The following is a 16,073-nucleotide window of genomic DNA, read 5'->3' as shown; positions in this document are numbered from 1 at the left end:
TGCATCTATAAAATAGTGGGAGCAATAACATTGGCTCCCTAACATTTTATTGCAACCACTAAATCAAAGAGTTTGTATGAAGGGCCTGCCAGCATATAGTAAGAAATCAACAAATGTTGCCGCCCTCGCTTTAGGAAACTGCTTCTGAGATGGCTCTAATTTCAGGCCTGGTGGAAACTGCATGAGCTTGGAGGTGGGTCCAGGTTCCAGCCCAGCTACCTGGTGGGGTCATCCTGGCAACCTGCATTTGCTCACCTAGCAAAGGCAGCAGCAAGGCCAGTTGTCTCACAGGACGGTTGTGAGCACTTGTGTCTTCTCCAAGCACTTCCCACCATTTGCCATGGGCCATGACAAGGATTTTGTCCTCTCGTTCACTGCTGTGTTCCCACCTGGACCATTGCCTCATGCACAGAAAGTTTCTCTCTCCCTCTTTTTTAATTTAGAGAATACTTTATTAGTTTCTGTAATCAAACCCATGTAAGATAAGACCTTACATATTTAATACAGTGCATTACCCATGTACAAATGGAAAAAAATTCTGTTTAATGTTTCTAGACAATATGACTGTTAATTTATAGTTTCTAACACGAACAAATGTGAGATATAATGCAAAGGACCCTCCCCAGAAAGTGAAATCAACAGATGTGGATTGTTGCTTCCTGCAACCCCCCCCCGCCCCCGCCCCCCTCACTATCCCAGTAACAGAACTAACTCCCAGGCAGGCATCCTCTGCTGATTCTCCCTCCTGCCCCCCGCCCAGCCCAGCCAGCTCAGGGCCCACTAGTGTGTTTTCTGACTCACTCCAGTGTCTTGAACTGGCTGGCTCTTCAGACAGATATGGGATTACAGGGTAAATCCTGGCTGGAAATGAGATGAGGCAGATTGGCTGGCTGCTGCCTTGTTGGCAAGTGTTTGATGACTGGCCTGTACAAGCCACCTTCATCTGTCACACCCTTTGTTCACTGTCTACATGGCCGGGGAGAGTTGACAGTGTCCCATTCACTTGCCCCAGCAGTCTGTTCTCATGGTTACATGGCTACAGGGCCAGGAGTGGCTGGATAAGGCACCACCAGGATGAAGGACCCAGGTGGGGACAGGTCAATCCAGGCCAAGGGCTTGTTAGAACTGAGCCAGAGTTTCCGTGCCGGGCCATCCTGGAAACGTGCAATCATCTCAAGGCAGCTTCACAAAGTCCGAGCAAGCCACCACCTGTCAGCCTACCAATGTAAAGCAGCCTGCCCTTCGGATAACGGGTCCCAGAAGGGCCCAGGCAGTGCCCAGGATGCCCTTGGCAGGCCCCTCACCTATCTGCTCCCTAAGTTCTACAGCAAGAGTTCCTAACCTTTTGTGTGTGGACCCTCCTGAGAATGAAAGCTATGCACCCTTTTCTCACAAACACATGCACTCTCTGCACAAAATCTTACATCATTTCAGGGGTTCATACCTCTTTAAGGGCCCATTAATTGAACTCCTTAGACCTGAGGTTGAGAAACCTTACCTCAACTCTCTCCAGGATGATGGGCCCTGGCCCTGGGGGCATGGTGGGCAGAGGCTCAGAGACGCTGGTTTCAAGAGAAGGGGCCCACTCCCTTTCGCCCCTGGCTCCCCACTGCCCCGGACTCTTCCCTGACCAGCCCACCCTTGGGGCCATGGGCTAAGGGGGGCTGTGTCCAGGCTCCAAGCGCCAGCACAGCCCCTGTAGGAGAGCGAGCTCAAACTTGCCTCCTGGGCCCAAGTGGGCAGGGTTAATAACATGGACAGAAAGGGAGAAAAGCCACCCACCCACTGCACCTTTCCCACTTGCTCACCCCATTCCTCACCTCACTCACTCCGTTCCTCACCCCACACACAGCCAGCCGGCAGCCACCTCACACACAACAGCAGCAGCTCAAGTTCCCTGGAAACACTTTATTGCTACCTCTGCCCTTCCCTTCCTCAACCCTGCAGACCTGGTGGGCTTTCCAGCTTCCCCCCTTACAGGATCCTGGAGGCAGCCTGGGCCTGTATCTCATACCGAAAGGGAGACCCTTTTTCTTTCAGGGTCTGAGGAACAGCTGGTTTTCATAAGTTTAATTCAGATCCAGTTGGGATCTGGGGACAAGCTCCCCTCTGAAAAGTAGCCAGGATTCCAATTTGGTGAGGGGAAGTGGAGCAGAGCGAGTGGACATGACTGATGACCTCGAATAAGTCTGCCTTTACTCTGCAGACAGACGCCTCCTTGGGGAGGGCCAGGCCAGGCAGCACCCTCCCGTCAGGACGAGCCCTGCCTTTTGTGCATCCAGGCCCACAACAAAGGGAATGTCTGCTCCTGCAGGGGTGGGAGTGGATACCTTCTTTCCAGTGAGTTTTGAGCCCTCTCTAGTGTATTAGTTTACTGCTGATGCTGCAACAAATTACCACAGACTTAGTGGCTTAAAACACAAATTTATTCTCTTATAGTTTGGACGGTCAGAATTCTAAAATCAGTCTGATTGGGCAAAAGTCAAGGTGTCAGCAGTGCTGGCTTCTTCTGGAATCTGAAGGGAGAATCCATTTCCTTGCCTTTTCTAGTTTCTGGAGGCTGCCTGCATTCCTTGGCTTGTGACCCCTTCCTCGCATTACTCCAACTTCTTGCTTCTGTCACCGTATCTCCTACTGCCTCTCTGATCTCCTACTTCCCTCTTACGAGGATCCTTGTGATCACATCAGGCCCGCCTGGATCATCCATGATAATCGCCTTGTCCAAAGATCCTTTAACTTACTATACCTGCAAAGTCCCTTTTGCCATGTAGTCACGTCCACAGGTTCCTGGGATTAGAACACGGACATCTTGGGGACACTATTCAGCCTACCCCGGCGAGGCTACAGGACTGCAATGCCCTCCTGGTGTTTCAGTGATTGGGAGAAAAAGGGTTGGGGGCTTTCAGCTTTGGGTTCAGCAGGGTCCTTCCTAACTTTGTATTTCTAAGGTCTGAGCTTCACCAACACCAACCCTCCCCTGCCAACCAGAGAAACTCACTGCGGTGTCTCCTTGCAAGTCAGGTGCCAAGTCTAAATCTAAGTGCTGGTGAGAGTTGCAGGCCAGCCAAGAAGCCCTCTAGGCTTGAGGATGCCTGCCCAAAGTCCACCCCTTGCGGCTGCAACAAGCCCATGTTCGGGAAGGGACACAGAAAGGGTCTGGGGCCTGCTAAGCGTGCCAGGGAGGCCATGGGACAAGTGAGGCCTGCTACAACAGCACGTGTGGGCCAGAGCTGAGGTGTGGCTGCGTTGCGATGGGAGTCAGAGGAAGAAGCTGGGAGCTATAGTCCCAGCCCACAGAGACGCTGGAAACCATGGCTGGGAACGGCTCTGAGGTTGGTGGAAGAGCATCTCTGGCCTCTGGGGGCGGGTCGAGGGCCTCCCAGACACGTGCAGCTCCATAGTCCTGGGCATCAGGCTTTTCTTTGTAATGAGACAGCAGGTGGGCAGGGAGGGCAGGGGTGGGGCAGGAGGGCAGGGAGCCCCTCTTGCTACCTCTTCTCCATGTTCTGCATCTGCAAGCTGAGGGAGGTGAAGCTGGCCAGGAGGTCGGTCACCTCATCCACCTGCAGGACAAAAGTAAGGCTCTGTCATGGGTGCCAGGACAGGCCCAGGTGCCTCGGCCCCTGGGTCTCCTTCCCAATTCCAAAGCCTGGTGGGCAGACATTCTCTCTCTTCTAGGGGATGTGGTGGCTTCACTGTGACTAGGGAATAGGTGTCCAAGTGTCAATTCTTGACACCTGATGGTCTCAGAATGCCCCAGAGAGAAGGGCCATGAGCAACTTCAAAGGAAGTGGGCAGAGGCTCTGAGGTCCACAGTGAGCTACAACCCATAGCCATGGCCTCTTTCTACGATGAGGGTCTGGCTGCCTCAGAGCAGGAACAGACTGGCCCTGCGGCTGCGGCCAGGCCCTGGGTCTGGCCCTGCGGCGGCGGCTCACCTGCTCTCTGGTGCTTGTCATCTGGAGGCGCGTGCACAGGTCATCCAGCCGTTCCCGCTGCTCGTGCCGCCCCAGGCGCTCCAAGTACTCTCTCAGCATCTGGATGATCTGAAACCAGGGTGCACTGAGCTGGGGGGTCCCAGCTAGCAGGTACATGAGGCCTGATACTGCTGCTAAGAGGCCCGGTGGCACAGGTGCCAACTGGGGTGAGTGTAAGTGACCCAGGAGCCCTGGTGCTGGAGGCGGGGTGTCTGTGGTGAGGGCAGCACCTGCCCGGTGCTTGTTCAATGCCATGGGCTCAGCACGAGGGGCACTCACCTGCTTCACTTCCAGCCGTACCGCCTCCAGGCACTGCGAGTGGCCTTCCTGCAGGATGTTCAGCTTCGACTTGGCCAGGTGCAGCGGCGTGCGGCCGGCTCGGTCCAGGGCGTCTACTCGGGCCCCTTTGGGAGCAGGCAGGGGTGAGCATGCTGGGGGTGAGGGGGCAAGAGGGGGGACAGGGGAGGGACCACATACCTCCTCGTAGCAGTGTGGTGATGACAGGGACATGGTTGGTGCAGGCCGCTGGGGAAAAAGAACGGGGACTTGAGAAGAACAGGGCTTAGCCCCGTGTGCCCGCTGGAGGGAGCAGGGCTGTGTCTCCAAGTGTGCCTACGACAGGTCATGCCTCCTGAGAGGGCACCATCAAGGCAGCAACTGGGTAGGACTCAGCAATCGAGTCCAGCTCCCTTCCTGCACCGCTGGGGAAACTGAGGCTTGGAGATGGGGCCTGCCTCACCATGACCCATGGTGTGAGTCAGCCACAGGGCAGGACCCAGCTGCAGGTCGCACCTTCCCTAGCAGAGCTGCTGCGGGGCCAGTTCAGGATATAGCCAAGTAGTGACCAATGGGGAAGCCCATGGGACACGGACTGGGCGGGTGCAGCCCTGGGGGCTCGGGCTCTTGAGATGACAGGAGATCCTGCTGGGGACCCGCAGGACCCCAGGCTCTCCATCAAAGGAGCGTGTCTGTGCTATGGGAAGGGCATTTTGGCAGCTTCTCAGGCACTTACCCAGGTGCAGTGGTGTGTTTCCCAGCCCATCTCGCTGGTTGGGATCAGCCCCGTGGTCCAGCAGCAGCTGCACTGGAAACAGGAGAACACGAGAGTGGCTGTCAGAAGTTTCTATGGACTGGATCCTAACCACCACCCCTAACCTAGCTAAAGAAACTCACTCAGAATGTGGACACTGAAACCAAACACAGTTCCCTACATTGTTTCACTCACTCACTCACAGGGGTCACGTGCAGGACTGTGAGGGCCAGGCCCTGAGGATTCTGGGAGGGCCTCCTGGCCTATACACGTGTTACAGGACTGAGATTCTAAGGGTTAAAGAAAGTGCTTCCAACAGCAGTGACCACCAGCGAAGGTTCTTAAGGGCATTGTCTGCTCCTTTCACAGCCAAGCACCATGGTGGGAATTAGGCCAATAGATGATGCTTAGCTTCCCCTCCTTGCGACTCTGGGCCACCTCAAGGGTGGGCTGTGGTATCACCGGGGCTCATCTATTACCCAGATGGAAGTGCCAGCAAACTAACTCCTACTGGGAGCCAGACTGAGCTTTACACCATATACAGAAACTAATTCAAGAGGGGCCACAGACCTCAATGTGAAAGCTCAGTCAGGCTTGTAGAAGAAACCAGGAGAATATCTTCATGACCTTGGGCTAGGCACAGGTTTCTTAAATAGGTCATAAAACTGCTAACCTTAGACAAGACTGATAAATTCATTAAAATGAAGAACTTGTATTTATCAAAAGACACCAATCAGAAGGCAAACTCAGAAAAGGTAAGTCATTTATATTTGATAAATGATTTGTAACCATAACAGAGAAAGAATTTCTACAAATCAATAAGAAAAAGATAAGCAACTTGTTAAAAAAAAAAAAAAAAGGACAAAAAAACCTGAACAGATATTCTACAACAGAGGATATAAAAATGGCCAATGAATACATGAAGATGTGCTCAACTTGCTGTCAGAGAAATGCAAACTAAACCACATTAGGACACCACTGAATAGCTATAATAAAATTAAAAGGAGGCAATACCAAGCATTGGCAAGGATGTGGAACTATGTGGACCTCTCTTACGTTGCCGATGGGAGCGTATATTGGTACAACCACCTTGGAAGAAGTTTGGCAGCACCTATTAAAGCTCAATGTGTATGGACCCAGTGACCCAACAATTCCACTCCTGGGTTTATATCTAACATAGGTAAGTGCTTATATCCACCAAGCCACGTGTATAAGAATGTTCACAGCAACTTTATTCCTAATAGCTCAAACCTGGAAACAACAGAACAGTCCATCTGTAGTAGAATGGGAGAATCGTGTGCAGCACACAACGAAATACTATCCAGCAATAAGAAAGAACAAACAACATTCAAACACAACATTCAGCAATGAATCTCAAGGATATCATTTTGAGTGAAAGTCAAGATACAAAAGAGTGCATATTCTATGCTTCCGTTTATGTAAAATTCAAAAATGGGCAAATCTACTCTATGGTGAACAAGGTCCTCCTGAGGGTACGGACTGGGCAGGGCAGAGTCCGGCTGTGTGGGGCTGAAGATATTGTCTTGATCCGCATGGTGGTTACACTGGTGTATACATACTGAAACTTCACTGTTTATTAAGTTATACTACACCGAAAAAAGACTCAAAAAAAATAGGCTGTCCCGCTGCTGCCCTTGGCACTGAGTAAATGTGGCCTGAATGTCTTAAAGGACTGGCGCCGACCTTGGAGCAACCATAGTCTTTCCCCAGGTTTACTTCTTCCCCAGGCTGGCAGTGCCCGTTCTACAGGCTAAAGGAGTGAGAGGGCCGTGCACCGCCCTGCTGGCTCTTCCTTACGTCCAGCACCCCTTGGCTGTGCAGACAGCAGATCTTCCCCCAGCGCCTCTGGAGAGAGGCTCCTTGCCCAGCCCCGCCCCCTCCTCCTCCTCCAGAACTCACCAATCTGGTCATTGCCATTGCAGGAGGCGAAGTGCAGAGCTGTGCGTCCCTTGTCATCGGCTGCACAGGGATCCGCGCCATCTTCCAGCAGCTGCTGCACTGACACCACCAAGACAGAGGGAAGCAGGGGGGGAGAGTGACAGTGTTAGCTAAGCTGCAGTCCCCAGGGGATGGACAGGGTTGCTCAGGGGTCCTTCCAGGCAAGGCATTGATAATGCATGGGAGAGCCAGGCCCTCCTGGATGCTTGCCTCACGGGGACAGCCGTGACAAGGGACTTGTTCTCTTGAGGACACAACTGAGGGCTTCGGTTTCTGGGTGCTCAAACCACATACCCACTGATAGAACATCATAGAAGGATCCTGGCCTTCTGTCAGGAATTCTAGAGTCACAGAAATCCCCAGCAGAGACTTCGGCCCCATCCCTCTACCTGAGTTTGGATACACAGCCACTCCAGCTGGACACAGCTGCCCAAGCTGTTGGCAGATGATTACTTTGCTCCCAGGAGGCAGCCTTTTAAAGTGGGCAGAACGCAGGTTCTGGAGCCACAGAGACTAAATCCTGGGCTAAGCCAAGCAAAAAATAAAGGGGTACATTGCCAATAGCACGGGGTAGTGGAAAGAGCTGGCTGGGTGTAGGAAAGCCTGGTTTTGGACCCCAATTCACCAGTAAAGGGGAATAATCTTTGTCCTGCCAATCTCCAGAGCTGCCGTAATGAGAATAATGGATGTGAAATTACTTCCTTGAAAAATACGAAGCCATTACAAAATGTGAGACATTATGTATTACATGTACATGTCCAGCGGAAATGGAGAAATTGCTGCCAAACATCATTTTAGAGCAAACATCATTTTAGAGGTTTCTGTCCCAGAAAACCTTGAGAGGTTTTTAAAGGTTTTCGAGGACAGAAAACCTCTCAAGGACTTGAGTCACTCCAGACAAAGCCCAGATGTCTCCTCTGTGAAGCTTTCCTGTCTCCTCAAGCTGAGTCAGCCACTCCCTCTCCCGCATCTCCTTAGTGCCCTGTTCGTCCTGCTACCCTGTTAGTAACATGCTATGCTATTTTAGAGTGATTGCTGCTGTACAGTCAGCACCCGCCAGGAATCAGGTACCTGACTGCGAAGCCCTTGGCCACCCAGCAAGGTGTCACGTCCATTTTACAGACAGCGGACTCCAGCTCAGAGAGATCATGTGGCGTGCCCAAGCCACGCTCACCCAGCTGAGACGAGGCCAAACCGGGTACAAAGCCAGGCTTTGCTGGCTCCAGAACTTACACCTCTAATCACTTAAGTTCAGTTTTTCAGCGGGGTTTGTCTTGGAAATGGTATCACTTTACATTGTTCTTCTTCAATCATATTGCACGTTTTCTGTTTGGTTTATCTTAATGCTTTGGACCAAGATATTACTTGTCCTGCTCAATGAATGTTGCTGACTAACTGAATAAATGAAGGAAGGAAAAGGCTCATGAGAGTGGAGGAGAAATAAGTGTCAGGCCACCTCAGTGTTCATCGGTGCATTCACCAAAAGATAGCTAGGATCAAAGAAACAAGCTACAATAGCCAGTTCTACTTTGTGATTTGTGCAGTTATAGTCTTTCTGGAAAGCACTTTAGCAACACCTATCAGAAGCCATCAAAATATGCATACCCTTGGGATAATCCATACCTGGGAAATCATCTTAAAAATGAAAAACCAACATGCAAATATATGACCGACTAAATCATTCTTGCTTTGTCCTGTTGAAGGTATAGGTTGCATCCATTAAAAATTGTGGTTATAACTGAGAAATGGAATTATAAAGTGGTTTTTGCTTTTTACTTTATAAGCTTTAGAAAAAAATCATACAGTCGTGTATACATTCTGTAAATAGGAAAAAACTGACGGTGCCATTTTGAAAAAATGGTTGTAAAGACTATAAAAAATGTTTATGACACAAAAAATTATGCAGGCTACAAAACTGTGTATACGGCAGTTTGCAAGCCCATAAAGAAAATTCCTCTGCATAAGAAAAAGGACTAGAAGGATATTCACCAAAACTTTAACAGAGATTAGTTCCTTTGCTGACATTATGGATATTTTTCTTGTATATTTCTCTAATTTCCAAAACATTTAAAATGCATACATTATTTCCATATTTAAAATATTTAGCAGAGAACCATGTGATTTCACTGATATGTGGTATATAAACCAAAACAACAAAAGAACAAGACAAACAAATGAGAAACAGAAACTCATAGACACAGACAATAGTTTGGTGGTTGCCAGAGGGTAAGGGGGGTGGGGGGTGGGGGGTGGGAGATGAGGGTAAGGGGGATCGAATATATGGTGATGGAAGGAGAACTGACTCTGGGTGATGAACACACAATGGGATTTATAGATGATGTAATACAGAATTGTACACCTGAAATCTATGTAATTTTACTAACAATTGTCACCTCAATAAATTTAATAAAAAAAATATATATATATTTATTTTATTTTTTATTAGTTTCAGGTCATATTTAAAATATTTTAAATGATTTATGAATTCATAGAAAAGTACTTGTAATTTAACAATAGCAGGGTATAAATTTTATGTCCACTGTAATTGCTAAAATATACCAAAAAAACAATAAGCATGCAGAAAAAGAAAACAAAATACTAAACATGAAAGGAGTGAAGAGGCTAATCCTACAGCCGGTTTCACCATCACCGTCCTGCAAGAGCCTAATAAATCTAAGAGCCATTTATATTTGAAGATGGGTGTGTTAGAGGCTCTGAATAGAAAATTACAGCCTTTCTATCAAAATAATAAAACTACCATGTGAACACCTGATTAAGATGAATTAGACCTTTGGTGAAAGGGAAGTATAATTAAAATATTCTCTGGTCACACACTAGAGATATTAAAAAGAGAACACTTACCTGTTTTCCTTAAAAAACTATCTAGCTTGCTGCCCAAATATTCCAAAATGTTAAAGTTCACGGGAAAGAGACCAAAGTGAAGAGAGCTGAGAAGCCCTCCGGTTTCCAGGACTGCTCACTATGCTATTCCAGGGTTAAGGGAACCACGTCAAAGCCCATGGTGTGACACCCCAGCTCCTAAGGTAAACAATCTCCTCTCCACACCTGCTCTCCTATCACATGGCCCTCAATCTATACTCACATTTTATCTGTCGACCATAGGGTCCCACCACCAAAACAGAATGACGTCCACTTGAGGTAGGCAGAATAACTGCCCCCAAAGATGCCGTGCCCTAAACCCCAGAATTTATGGCTATGTTGCCTTACATGCCCAAAACGGACTTTGCAGATGTGATTAAGGTTAGGGACCTTGAACCAGGAAGATTATCCTGGATGATTCAGGCCCAATTTAATCATACCAGTCCTTAAAAATTAGAGAATCTTTTCCTGCGGTGAGACCCAGGGAGATGGCAGTGTGACAACTCAGTCCACTATTGCACTTTGCAGTTGGAGAGAGATGACAAGTTAAGGAATATGGGTGGCCTCCGGAAGCTGGAAAAGGTAGGGAAACAGATTCTGCCCTCGAGCCTCTGGAGAGAAATACGGCCCTGCAGACACCTTCATTTCAGCCCGGTGCAACTTGTGTTGGACTTCGGGCCTACGGAACTGCATAATAATAAATTTGTGTTGTTTTATACCACTGTTTGTGGTAATTGTTACAGCGGCCATAGAAAATGATATCCCACTTTTCCCTGATTCGCAGAAGGAATTAAGTCAGTGGATAAAATTAAAACTGTTTTCCTATACCTTGTCCTTTGATCCTGCTACTGCCCTTTCCCCTAGTGAACGCTGGAGAGCAGAAACAAAAACAGAGTGGTGTCCTATAAGAAGCCCCTCCCCTGCCTTCCAGGTGTTCTGCTTAAAAACAAGTTCAAGAACCGGTGACTCAAAAGCCTCAGTGAACAGTTGAAGGTGGTGGCTCTGTGCAGACAGTGGCTCTCCTGGCAGCTAAAACTGACGGTTCATTCCCATTAACCAGAAGTTTCCAAAAGTTCCCACTCGGCTGCTGGGTATCAGGGGTACACAAGCAGACACAGTCCCCACCATCAGGGAACCCACAGGGTAATAAACACTATGACACCAGGAAGTTTGGGGTGACAGGAAACATGGGAAGAAGAGTGAGCACCTAAGCCAGATTTATCGTCTGCAGGATGATTGCAGTTATGCGAGGACTGCAGTGAGCCTGGGCCACAGGTTAGCTGAATTCAAGCACTATCTGCCCAGGGATTGGCACCTGGATTTTTCCTTCCCTAACCAGCCCATGGAGCTGGCTCCGCGTTGTACACTCACCTGTTTCCACGTCGTTGGCATTAGCCGAGTCCCTCAGCCTTTTCAGAGCTGTGAGGAGAGTGAGAGAGTCCCAGTTAAAGAAAACGACAACAGCCATGGTGAAGCAGAAAGCGGATGGTTTCCCAGTTAACCCACCATTCAGCCACAATAACATCTAAAGGGAAAGAAAGGTGCCAGGATACAAGTAACACCACCGTGGGAACAAGGAGAAACTTGAAATGTGGCACAACTAGTGCAAAAGCCATATTCTGCAGCAAATCCTCCAAGGTCTTTGGAGCCAGATACTGGTTCTGCCACTTGTCGCAGCTGGGTGACTTGAGCAAGTTAGTTAACCTTTCTGGCCTCAGGTCCATCAGCCCCAAAACAAGGTTGAGCTCTGTTCTGACAGCCTCCAGTCGTTGCAAAGACAAAATGAGACGTTTACATGGAAGCTCTCTGTGAACGTACACAGGTAATCTCACATTCTCCAAGACAGGCCAGGCCCAAATGACTTACTTCAATTTGGTAATTCCTAAGCAGAAACATTTCTCTCCTACAATGACACTACCTTCAGTTTAGAGGCTAATAGAAAGCAATGTCTTTGTCATCAGAGAAATGGTCAAAAAGGACAACTCAGATACATAACGGTTCCTTACATTCATAGAGTACTTTATGGTTTATACGGCACTCTTAAATTCTCATTGAATCTTTATAACACTATTAAGATACGGGTAGAATCACAGTAAATTGTAAAACACAATCCAGTAGACATACCAGAGTAGGAGTTTGAGTCTGGCAGACCTGGGTTCTAATATCAGCACTTTCTAGCTATGTGACTTGGAGCTAGACAATTTCTCTGAGCTTCAGTTTCCTCTTCCATAAACCAGGAAGTATCTGGATCTCAATGAGTTATCGTGAGGATTAAAAATTCTTACATATCACGCAACAGTGTTTGGCACACAAAAGCAGATTAATAGCTATACACGCATTACCTTACTTAACTCTCGCAACATCCCAGTAAAGCAGGTATTGTGCTAATTTTACGGGTGAGAAAGCTAAGGCGGAAAGGCTCTATAGTTTGCCCAAGGTGGAAATGAGGTAGAGGAGTCCAATCCAGGTCTGTGCATTAAAACGTATCGGTAGGATGTGGCTGACCTCCCTCTCAGATAATAAAAGTATTCCCCAGTACTCCATCGTATTATCTACTAATAAACACCTAGAGTCATGACAAGTTTCTATTCAGGAATAACCAAGTGTGAAAAGCCTAGAGTGACTGGTTCTGAGCAGGAAGACTTTACTTTTTTATGTACTTTTTTTTTTTTAACGTTCATGGTGCTTAGCCGCTATAATTATTACGGCTGAAAGGAGACTCTGGGCCCTTAGATCGGACGTCCGAGGACTCCAGAATGAGGGGGCTCGGGGAGAGGTCAGGGGCTGGATTCCTGGCGGGGAGTCAGCCACGCCTCCCGCGCGCTCCTCACCGTGCACCTCCTTGCCGGTGGGCCCAAGCCGGCGGTGGGGCCTGGCGGCGCGCCTCAGCCGGGTGGCGGGGATCTTACAGCATAGCTCATCGCGGGGCTCCGAGTCCTGCTGCCACAAGACATGGAGGTAGCGCAGAGGGGACTGGGCCCCGCCGGACGCCCGGCCCGGGAGGCCCGGGAGGTCCGCGCCGCCGCCCAGCGCAGACCCGAAATCTGCGAAGGAGAAGAGGCCCTCGGGGCCAGTCAGCGGCTCCGGCGCCACCGCGCACTCGCCGTCGGAGCTCGAGCGGCCAGAGCGCGGCTCGTTGTCCGCGCCCCCGGCGGCGGCTGCCATGGCAACAACTCTGCGCGAGCCAGGCCGCGGAAGCCTCGTTCCCGACCGACCAACCGACCAACTTCCCTCCGCCCTAAGCCTCGCTGTCAGCGGGTGAGCGGGCGGGCCCCAGCCTGCAACCACGGCAACCGAGAGAGGGGCGGGCTCCGGTCGCGAGCGGAAGGGCTCCGAACCAATGAAAACCCTTCCAGCCGAACCCCTCCCCCTTCCCGCCAACCGGGTATAGTTCGGGCAATAGAATTGGTTTCCGGCTGCGTGACTGACGGACATAAGAGCCAGTCATAAATTTGAAGAGTCCACGGCTCCGCCGTACGTCCCTACAACGGAGCCAATAAAACAGCTGAATTTAAGACTTTTTTTTTCCATTTCCTCCGTCGGTCCATGGGAAAGGTAACGGGCAGATGCTTTAACCAATCACATTAAGATGATCTGCAGCCGCTCACGAAGGAAAGTCAAGAAGACAAACTGTAGGGAAAGAGAAATATAGATATATTTTAAATCAATGAACGTAAAAAAAAGAACTTTCCACAATTGCATAGTGTAAGTAGGAAAATGATAATACGTTAAAATCTGGGGCTATCACCACTAACCAAGAAGTAATAGCTTCTAGATGCGCTAGATCCCTTTATTCAGGGTTCTCTCGGTAACCCCGGAGTTGATCACTGATATACAAAGAATTTTAATTCAACGTAGTTACACCAGAGCGATGCTTCAGTCCGAGAGCCAGTCACTGAGCCAGGTAATTCTCTGTATTAAGTTCTGGACGTAGGATCAGACTTCATTCCCGCTGAGATGTTCACAGTCATGGGAGAAGTCAGAGCCGGAAACAGAAATGTTCCGCAGGCGGATAACGATGAGCTCAGCAACAGTGCAACTGGGTGGTGCACTGTTTCGTAAGAAGGTTCACAACCCTGTACCTGAGGAAAGAAGGAATATATAAAATGAAGTCACTTTAACCAAGCTGCTAAAAATTATTAACATTGTGAAGGTTGAGGCTTGAAGAAAGACTATTCTTGTTCTAACTAGCCTAGTAACAACTTTTTAAACGTTCCAGTCCCGTGTCAATGCCTGGCTATACATCTGGACATACACCAGACCTCCAGATGACCCTCTGATTGATTATCCAACCCCCCCCCCCACACACACACACACACACAGGCACACAAGGACTCGCATAACCAGACCACCTGACATCCATTATCCAGACTGCCTGACCTCTGACTGATAACCTTTCTAGACCAATCAATCCTAGGACTAAGAATGCATAACTGATAATTCTCAAGAATGTACTTTTTACTCTAAGAACGCTTAGCTTTTCTTTCTTCTTTGGAACACTTATGGGTTTTTGCCTAGCTCTGTTCCAAGTTTGCAAACTCTAAGACCCTTGAAAAAATCATTTATTTCCTGCTAAAGCCTCCAGTCTTTTTTTGAGTTTGTTGGACATACCCCACAAAAACTTCTATAAGGTGGGCAAGGAGGACCATCTCTATTTTACAGATGAGGAGCTGAAACCAGAGAGATAAGGGACTTGTTCATGAAAACTCAGCTCTCTTGGGATGAGGGCTTGTGTTCTTCCCTCTCGGTTCAACCCAGTTAAAATGTAATCTTTCTCTGACAGTGAAAAGCACTTTCAGAATTTGTAGTGCTGTCAGAACAGCATTGTGAGGTTTACTTTACCACTATACTGTATGGAGAAAAATGTTATTTAAACTTCTTTGACCCATATCCTATAAGGACATATGCCAACTCTATTTGTAGCTAGAAGGAAACAGAGGAAAGAAATAAAATATTGAACATGTATCATTTGCTGAGTGCTTGATATATATTATACCATTTAGTCCTCTCTCACAAGAGCCTTAGAAGGTAGATATTATTATACCCCCTTTTAAAAATAAGGAAATTGAGGTCCTGAGATGTTACATCAATTGTCCAATGGTATAGGGGTAGAAAATTGAAGAACTGGGATTTGAACTCAGAAAAGCCCTCTCTTTCCATCACACTGCTTTCTTTAACGAAGAGCATACTGGAAACCTGGCTCCAGAGAGTTTAAGGGACATTTATACCTCACTCCTGCTGAATGTACCCTGAAGTAACTACTATTCATTCCTTCTTTTTTTCCCCATGTAATAACCTCCAAATTAGTCTTTATCCCTCCAGTCTCTGTAGAATCCAAGGTGCACATACTGCCCAAAGGACAATTTTCTTCACATCTCTAGGATCTGCCTGCCCATGGAGCTAAGGAAAAGTCCAAACCCTTTATCCTAGCAGTCAAGACCATTGTCTTCCTCCTAGCAGGGGGTCTGGTTTTCAAGAAATCTGGTCTACTAATATGTTTGCATTGTCACAAATTTTTAATTTGAACAGGCTTCCTAAACATCTAGAGGTGGTTGTTACATATAATTTTTAAACCAACTTTGTGTGTTTCAAGAACCACTTGTTATTTTGAGTTAGAAGAACAGGATGTGGGCTGAATGTGGACCCAGTTAGCCTCAGCCTCAAGGTTTTAGACTGGCACTCGGGTCTACGAAGTCGTATTACCCCATAATGCCTGGCCCGGCAACTGGCACCAGCACATTGTAGATATTTGACTGACTGACTGACTGACTGACTGACTGACTGACTGACTGACTGATTGAATGAACAAATGAATGAATGAGTCAAGATAGTCTAGCCCAGGGGTTAAGACTATCAACTTTGGAGCCATAAGTATGTGGGGCCATGGTTTTGAGTTAGTGACTTTATCTTTCTGAGCTTCAGTTTCCTCATCTGCAACATGGAGGTAATAGTAATACCTACATCATGCGGTTATCAAAGGACTAAATGATGTGACATAAGTACCTAGCACAGAGCTTGGCACAGAATTAGGCTCAAAACATGGTAGCTATTGTTATTAGTATAAATAAGGGTAGGATGCAGGCTAGGGCCCACGCAAATCCTACACAACAGTGGGCACATTACACTGGCTTGAACTTGACCTAAGGGTACTGTAGGCATTCATACACAGCCATTTATATTTCATCAGTCAGCACATGAAACATGAAACACTTAGTGGGAGACAAAGA

General features: G+C 48.1%; 1 protein-coding gene across 2 annotated transcripts; it reads right to left on the bottom strand.

Annotated features, from left to right (window-relative positions):
- Positions 1–2,404: 2,404 nt before the first annotated feature.
- Positions 2,405–13,818, bottom strand: ANKRD54 (ankyrin repeat domain 54). 2 transcript variants are annotated; one of them, XM_019753010.3, is made up of 9 exons: positions 13,602–13,818; positions 12,678–13,476; positions 11,218–11,265; positions 6,928–7,026; positions 4,990–5,061; positions 4,455–4,502; positions 4,257–4,381; positions 3,939–4,046; positions 2,405–3,563 (listed from the first exon to the last, which is right to left on the bottom strand). In XM_019753010.3, exons 2-9 carry the CDS (start codon positions 13,279–13,281, stop codon positions 3,489–3,491), a joined length of 1,179 nt encoding a protein of 392 aa, XP_019608569.2. In that variant the 5' UTR covers positions 13,282–13,476; positions 13,602–13,818; the 3' UTR covers positions 2,405–3,488. The 2 variants fall into 2 exon arrangements, with proteins under 2 accessions (XP_019608569.2, XP_074182483.1); XM_074326382.2 differs by lacking the exon at positions 13,602–13,818 and having other exon boundaries at positions 6,928–7,021; positions 12,678–13,106.
- Between the last annotated feature and the right edge of the window lie 2,255 nt (positions 13,819–16,073).

Source organism: Rhinolophus sinicus, chromosome 1 (assembly GCF_057876585.1).
Source record: "Rhinolophus sinicus isolate RSI-liver-muscle chromosome 1, RSI-T2T, whole genome shotgun sequence".
Classification (NCBI taxonomy): domain Eukaryota; kingdom Metazoa; phylum Chordata; class Mammalia; order Chiroptera; family Rhinolophidae; genus Rhinolophus; species Rhinolophus sinicus.
This window is presented reverse-complemented; position numbering and strand designations above follow the sequence as displayed.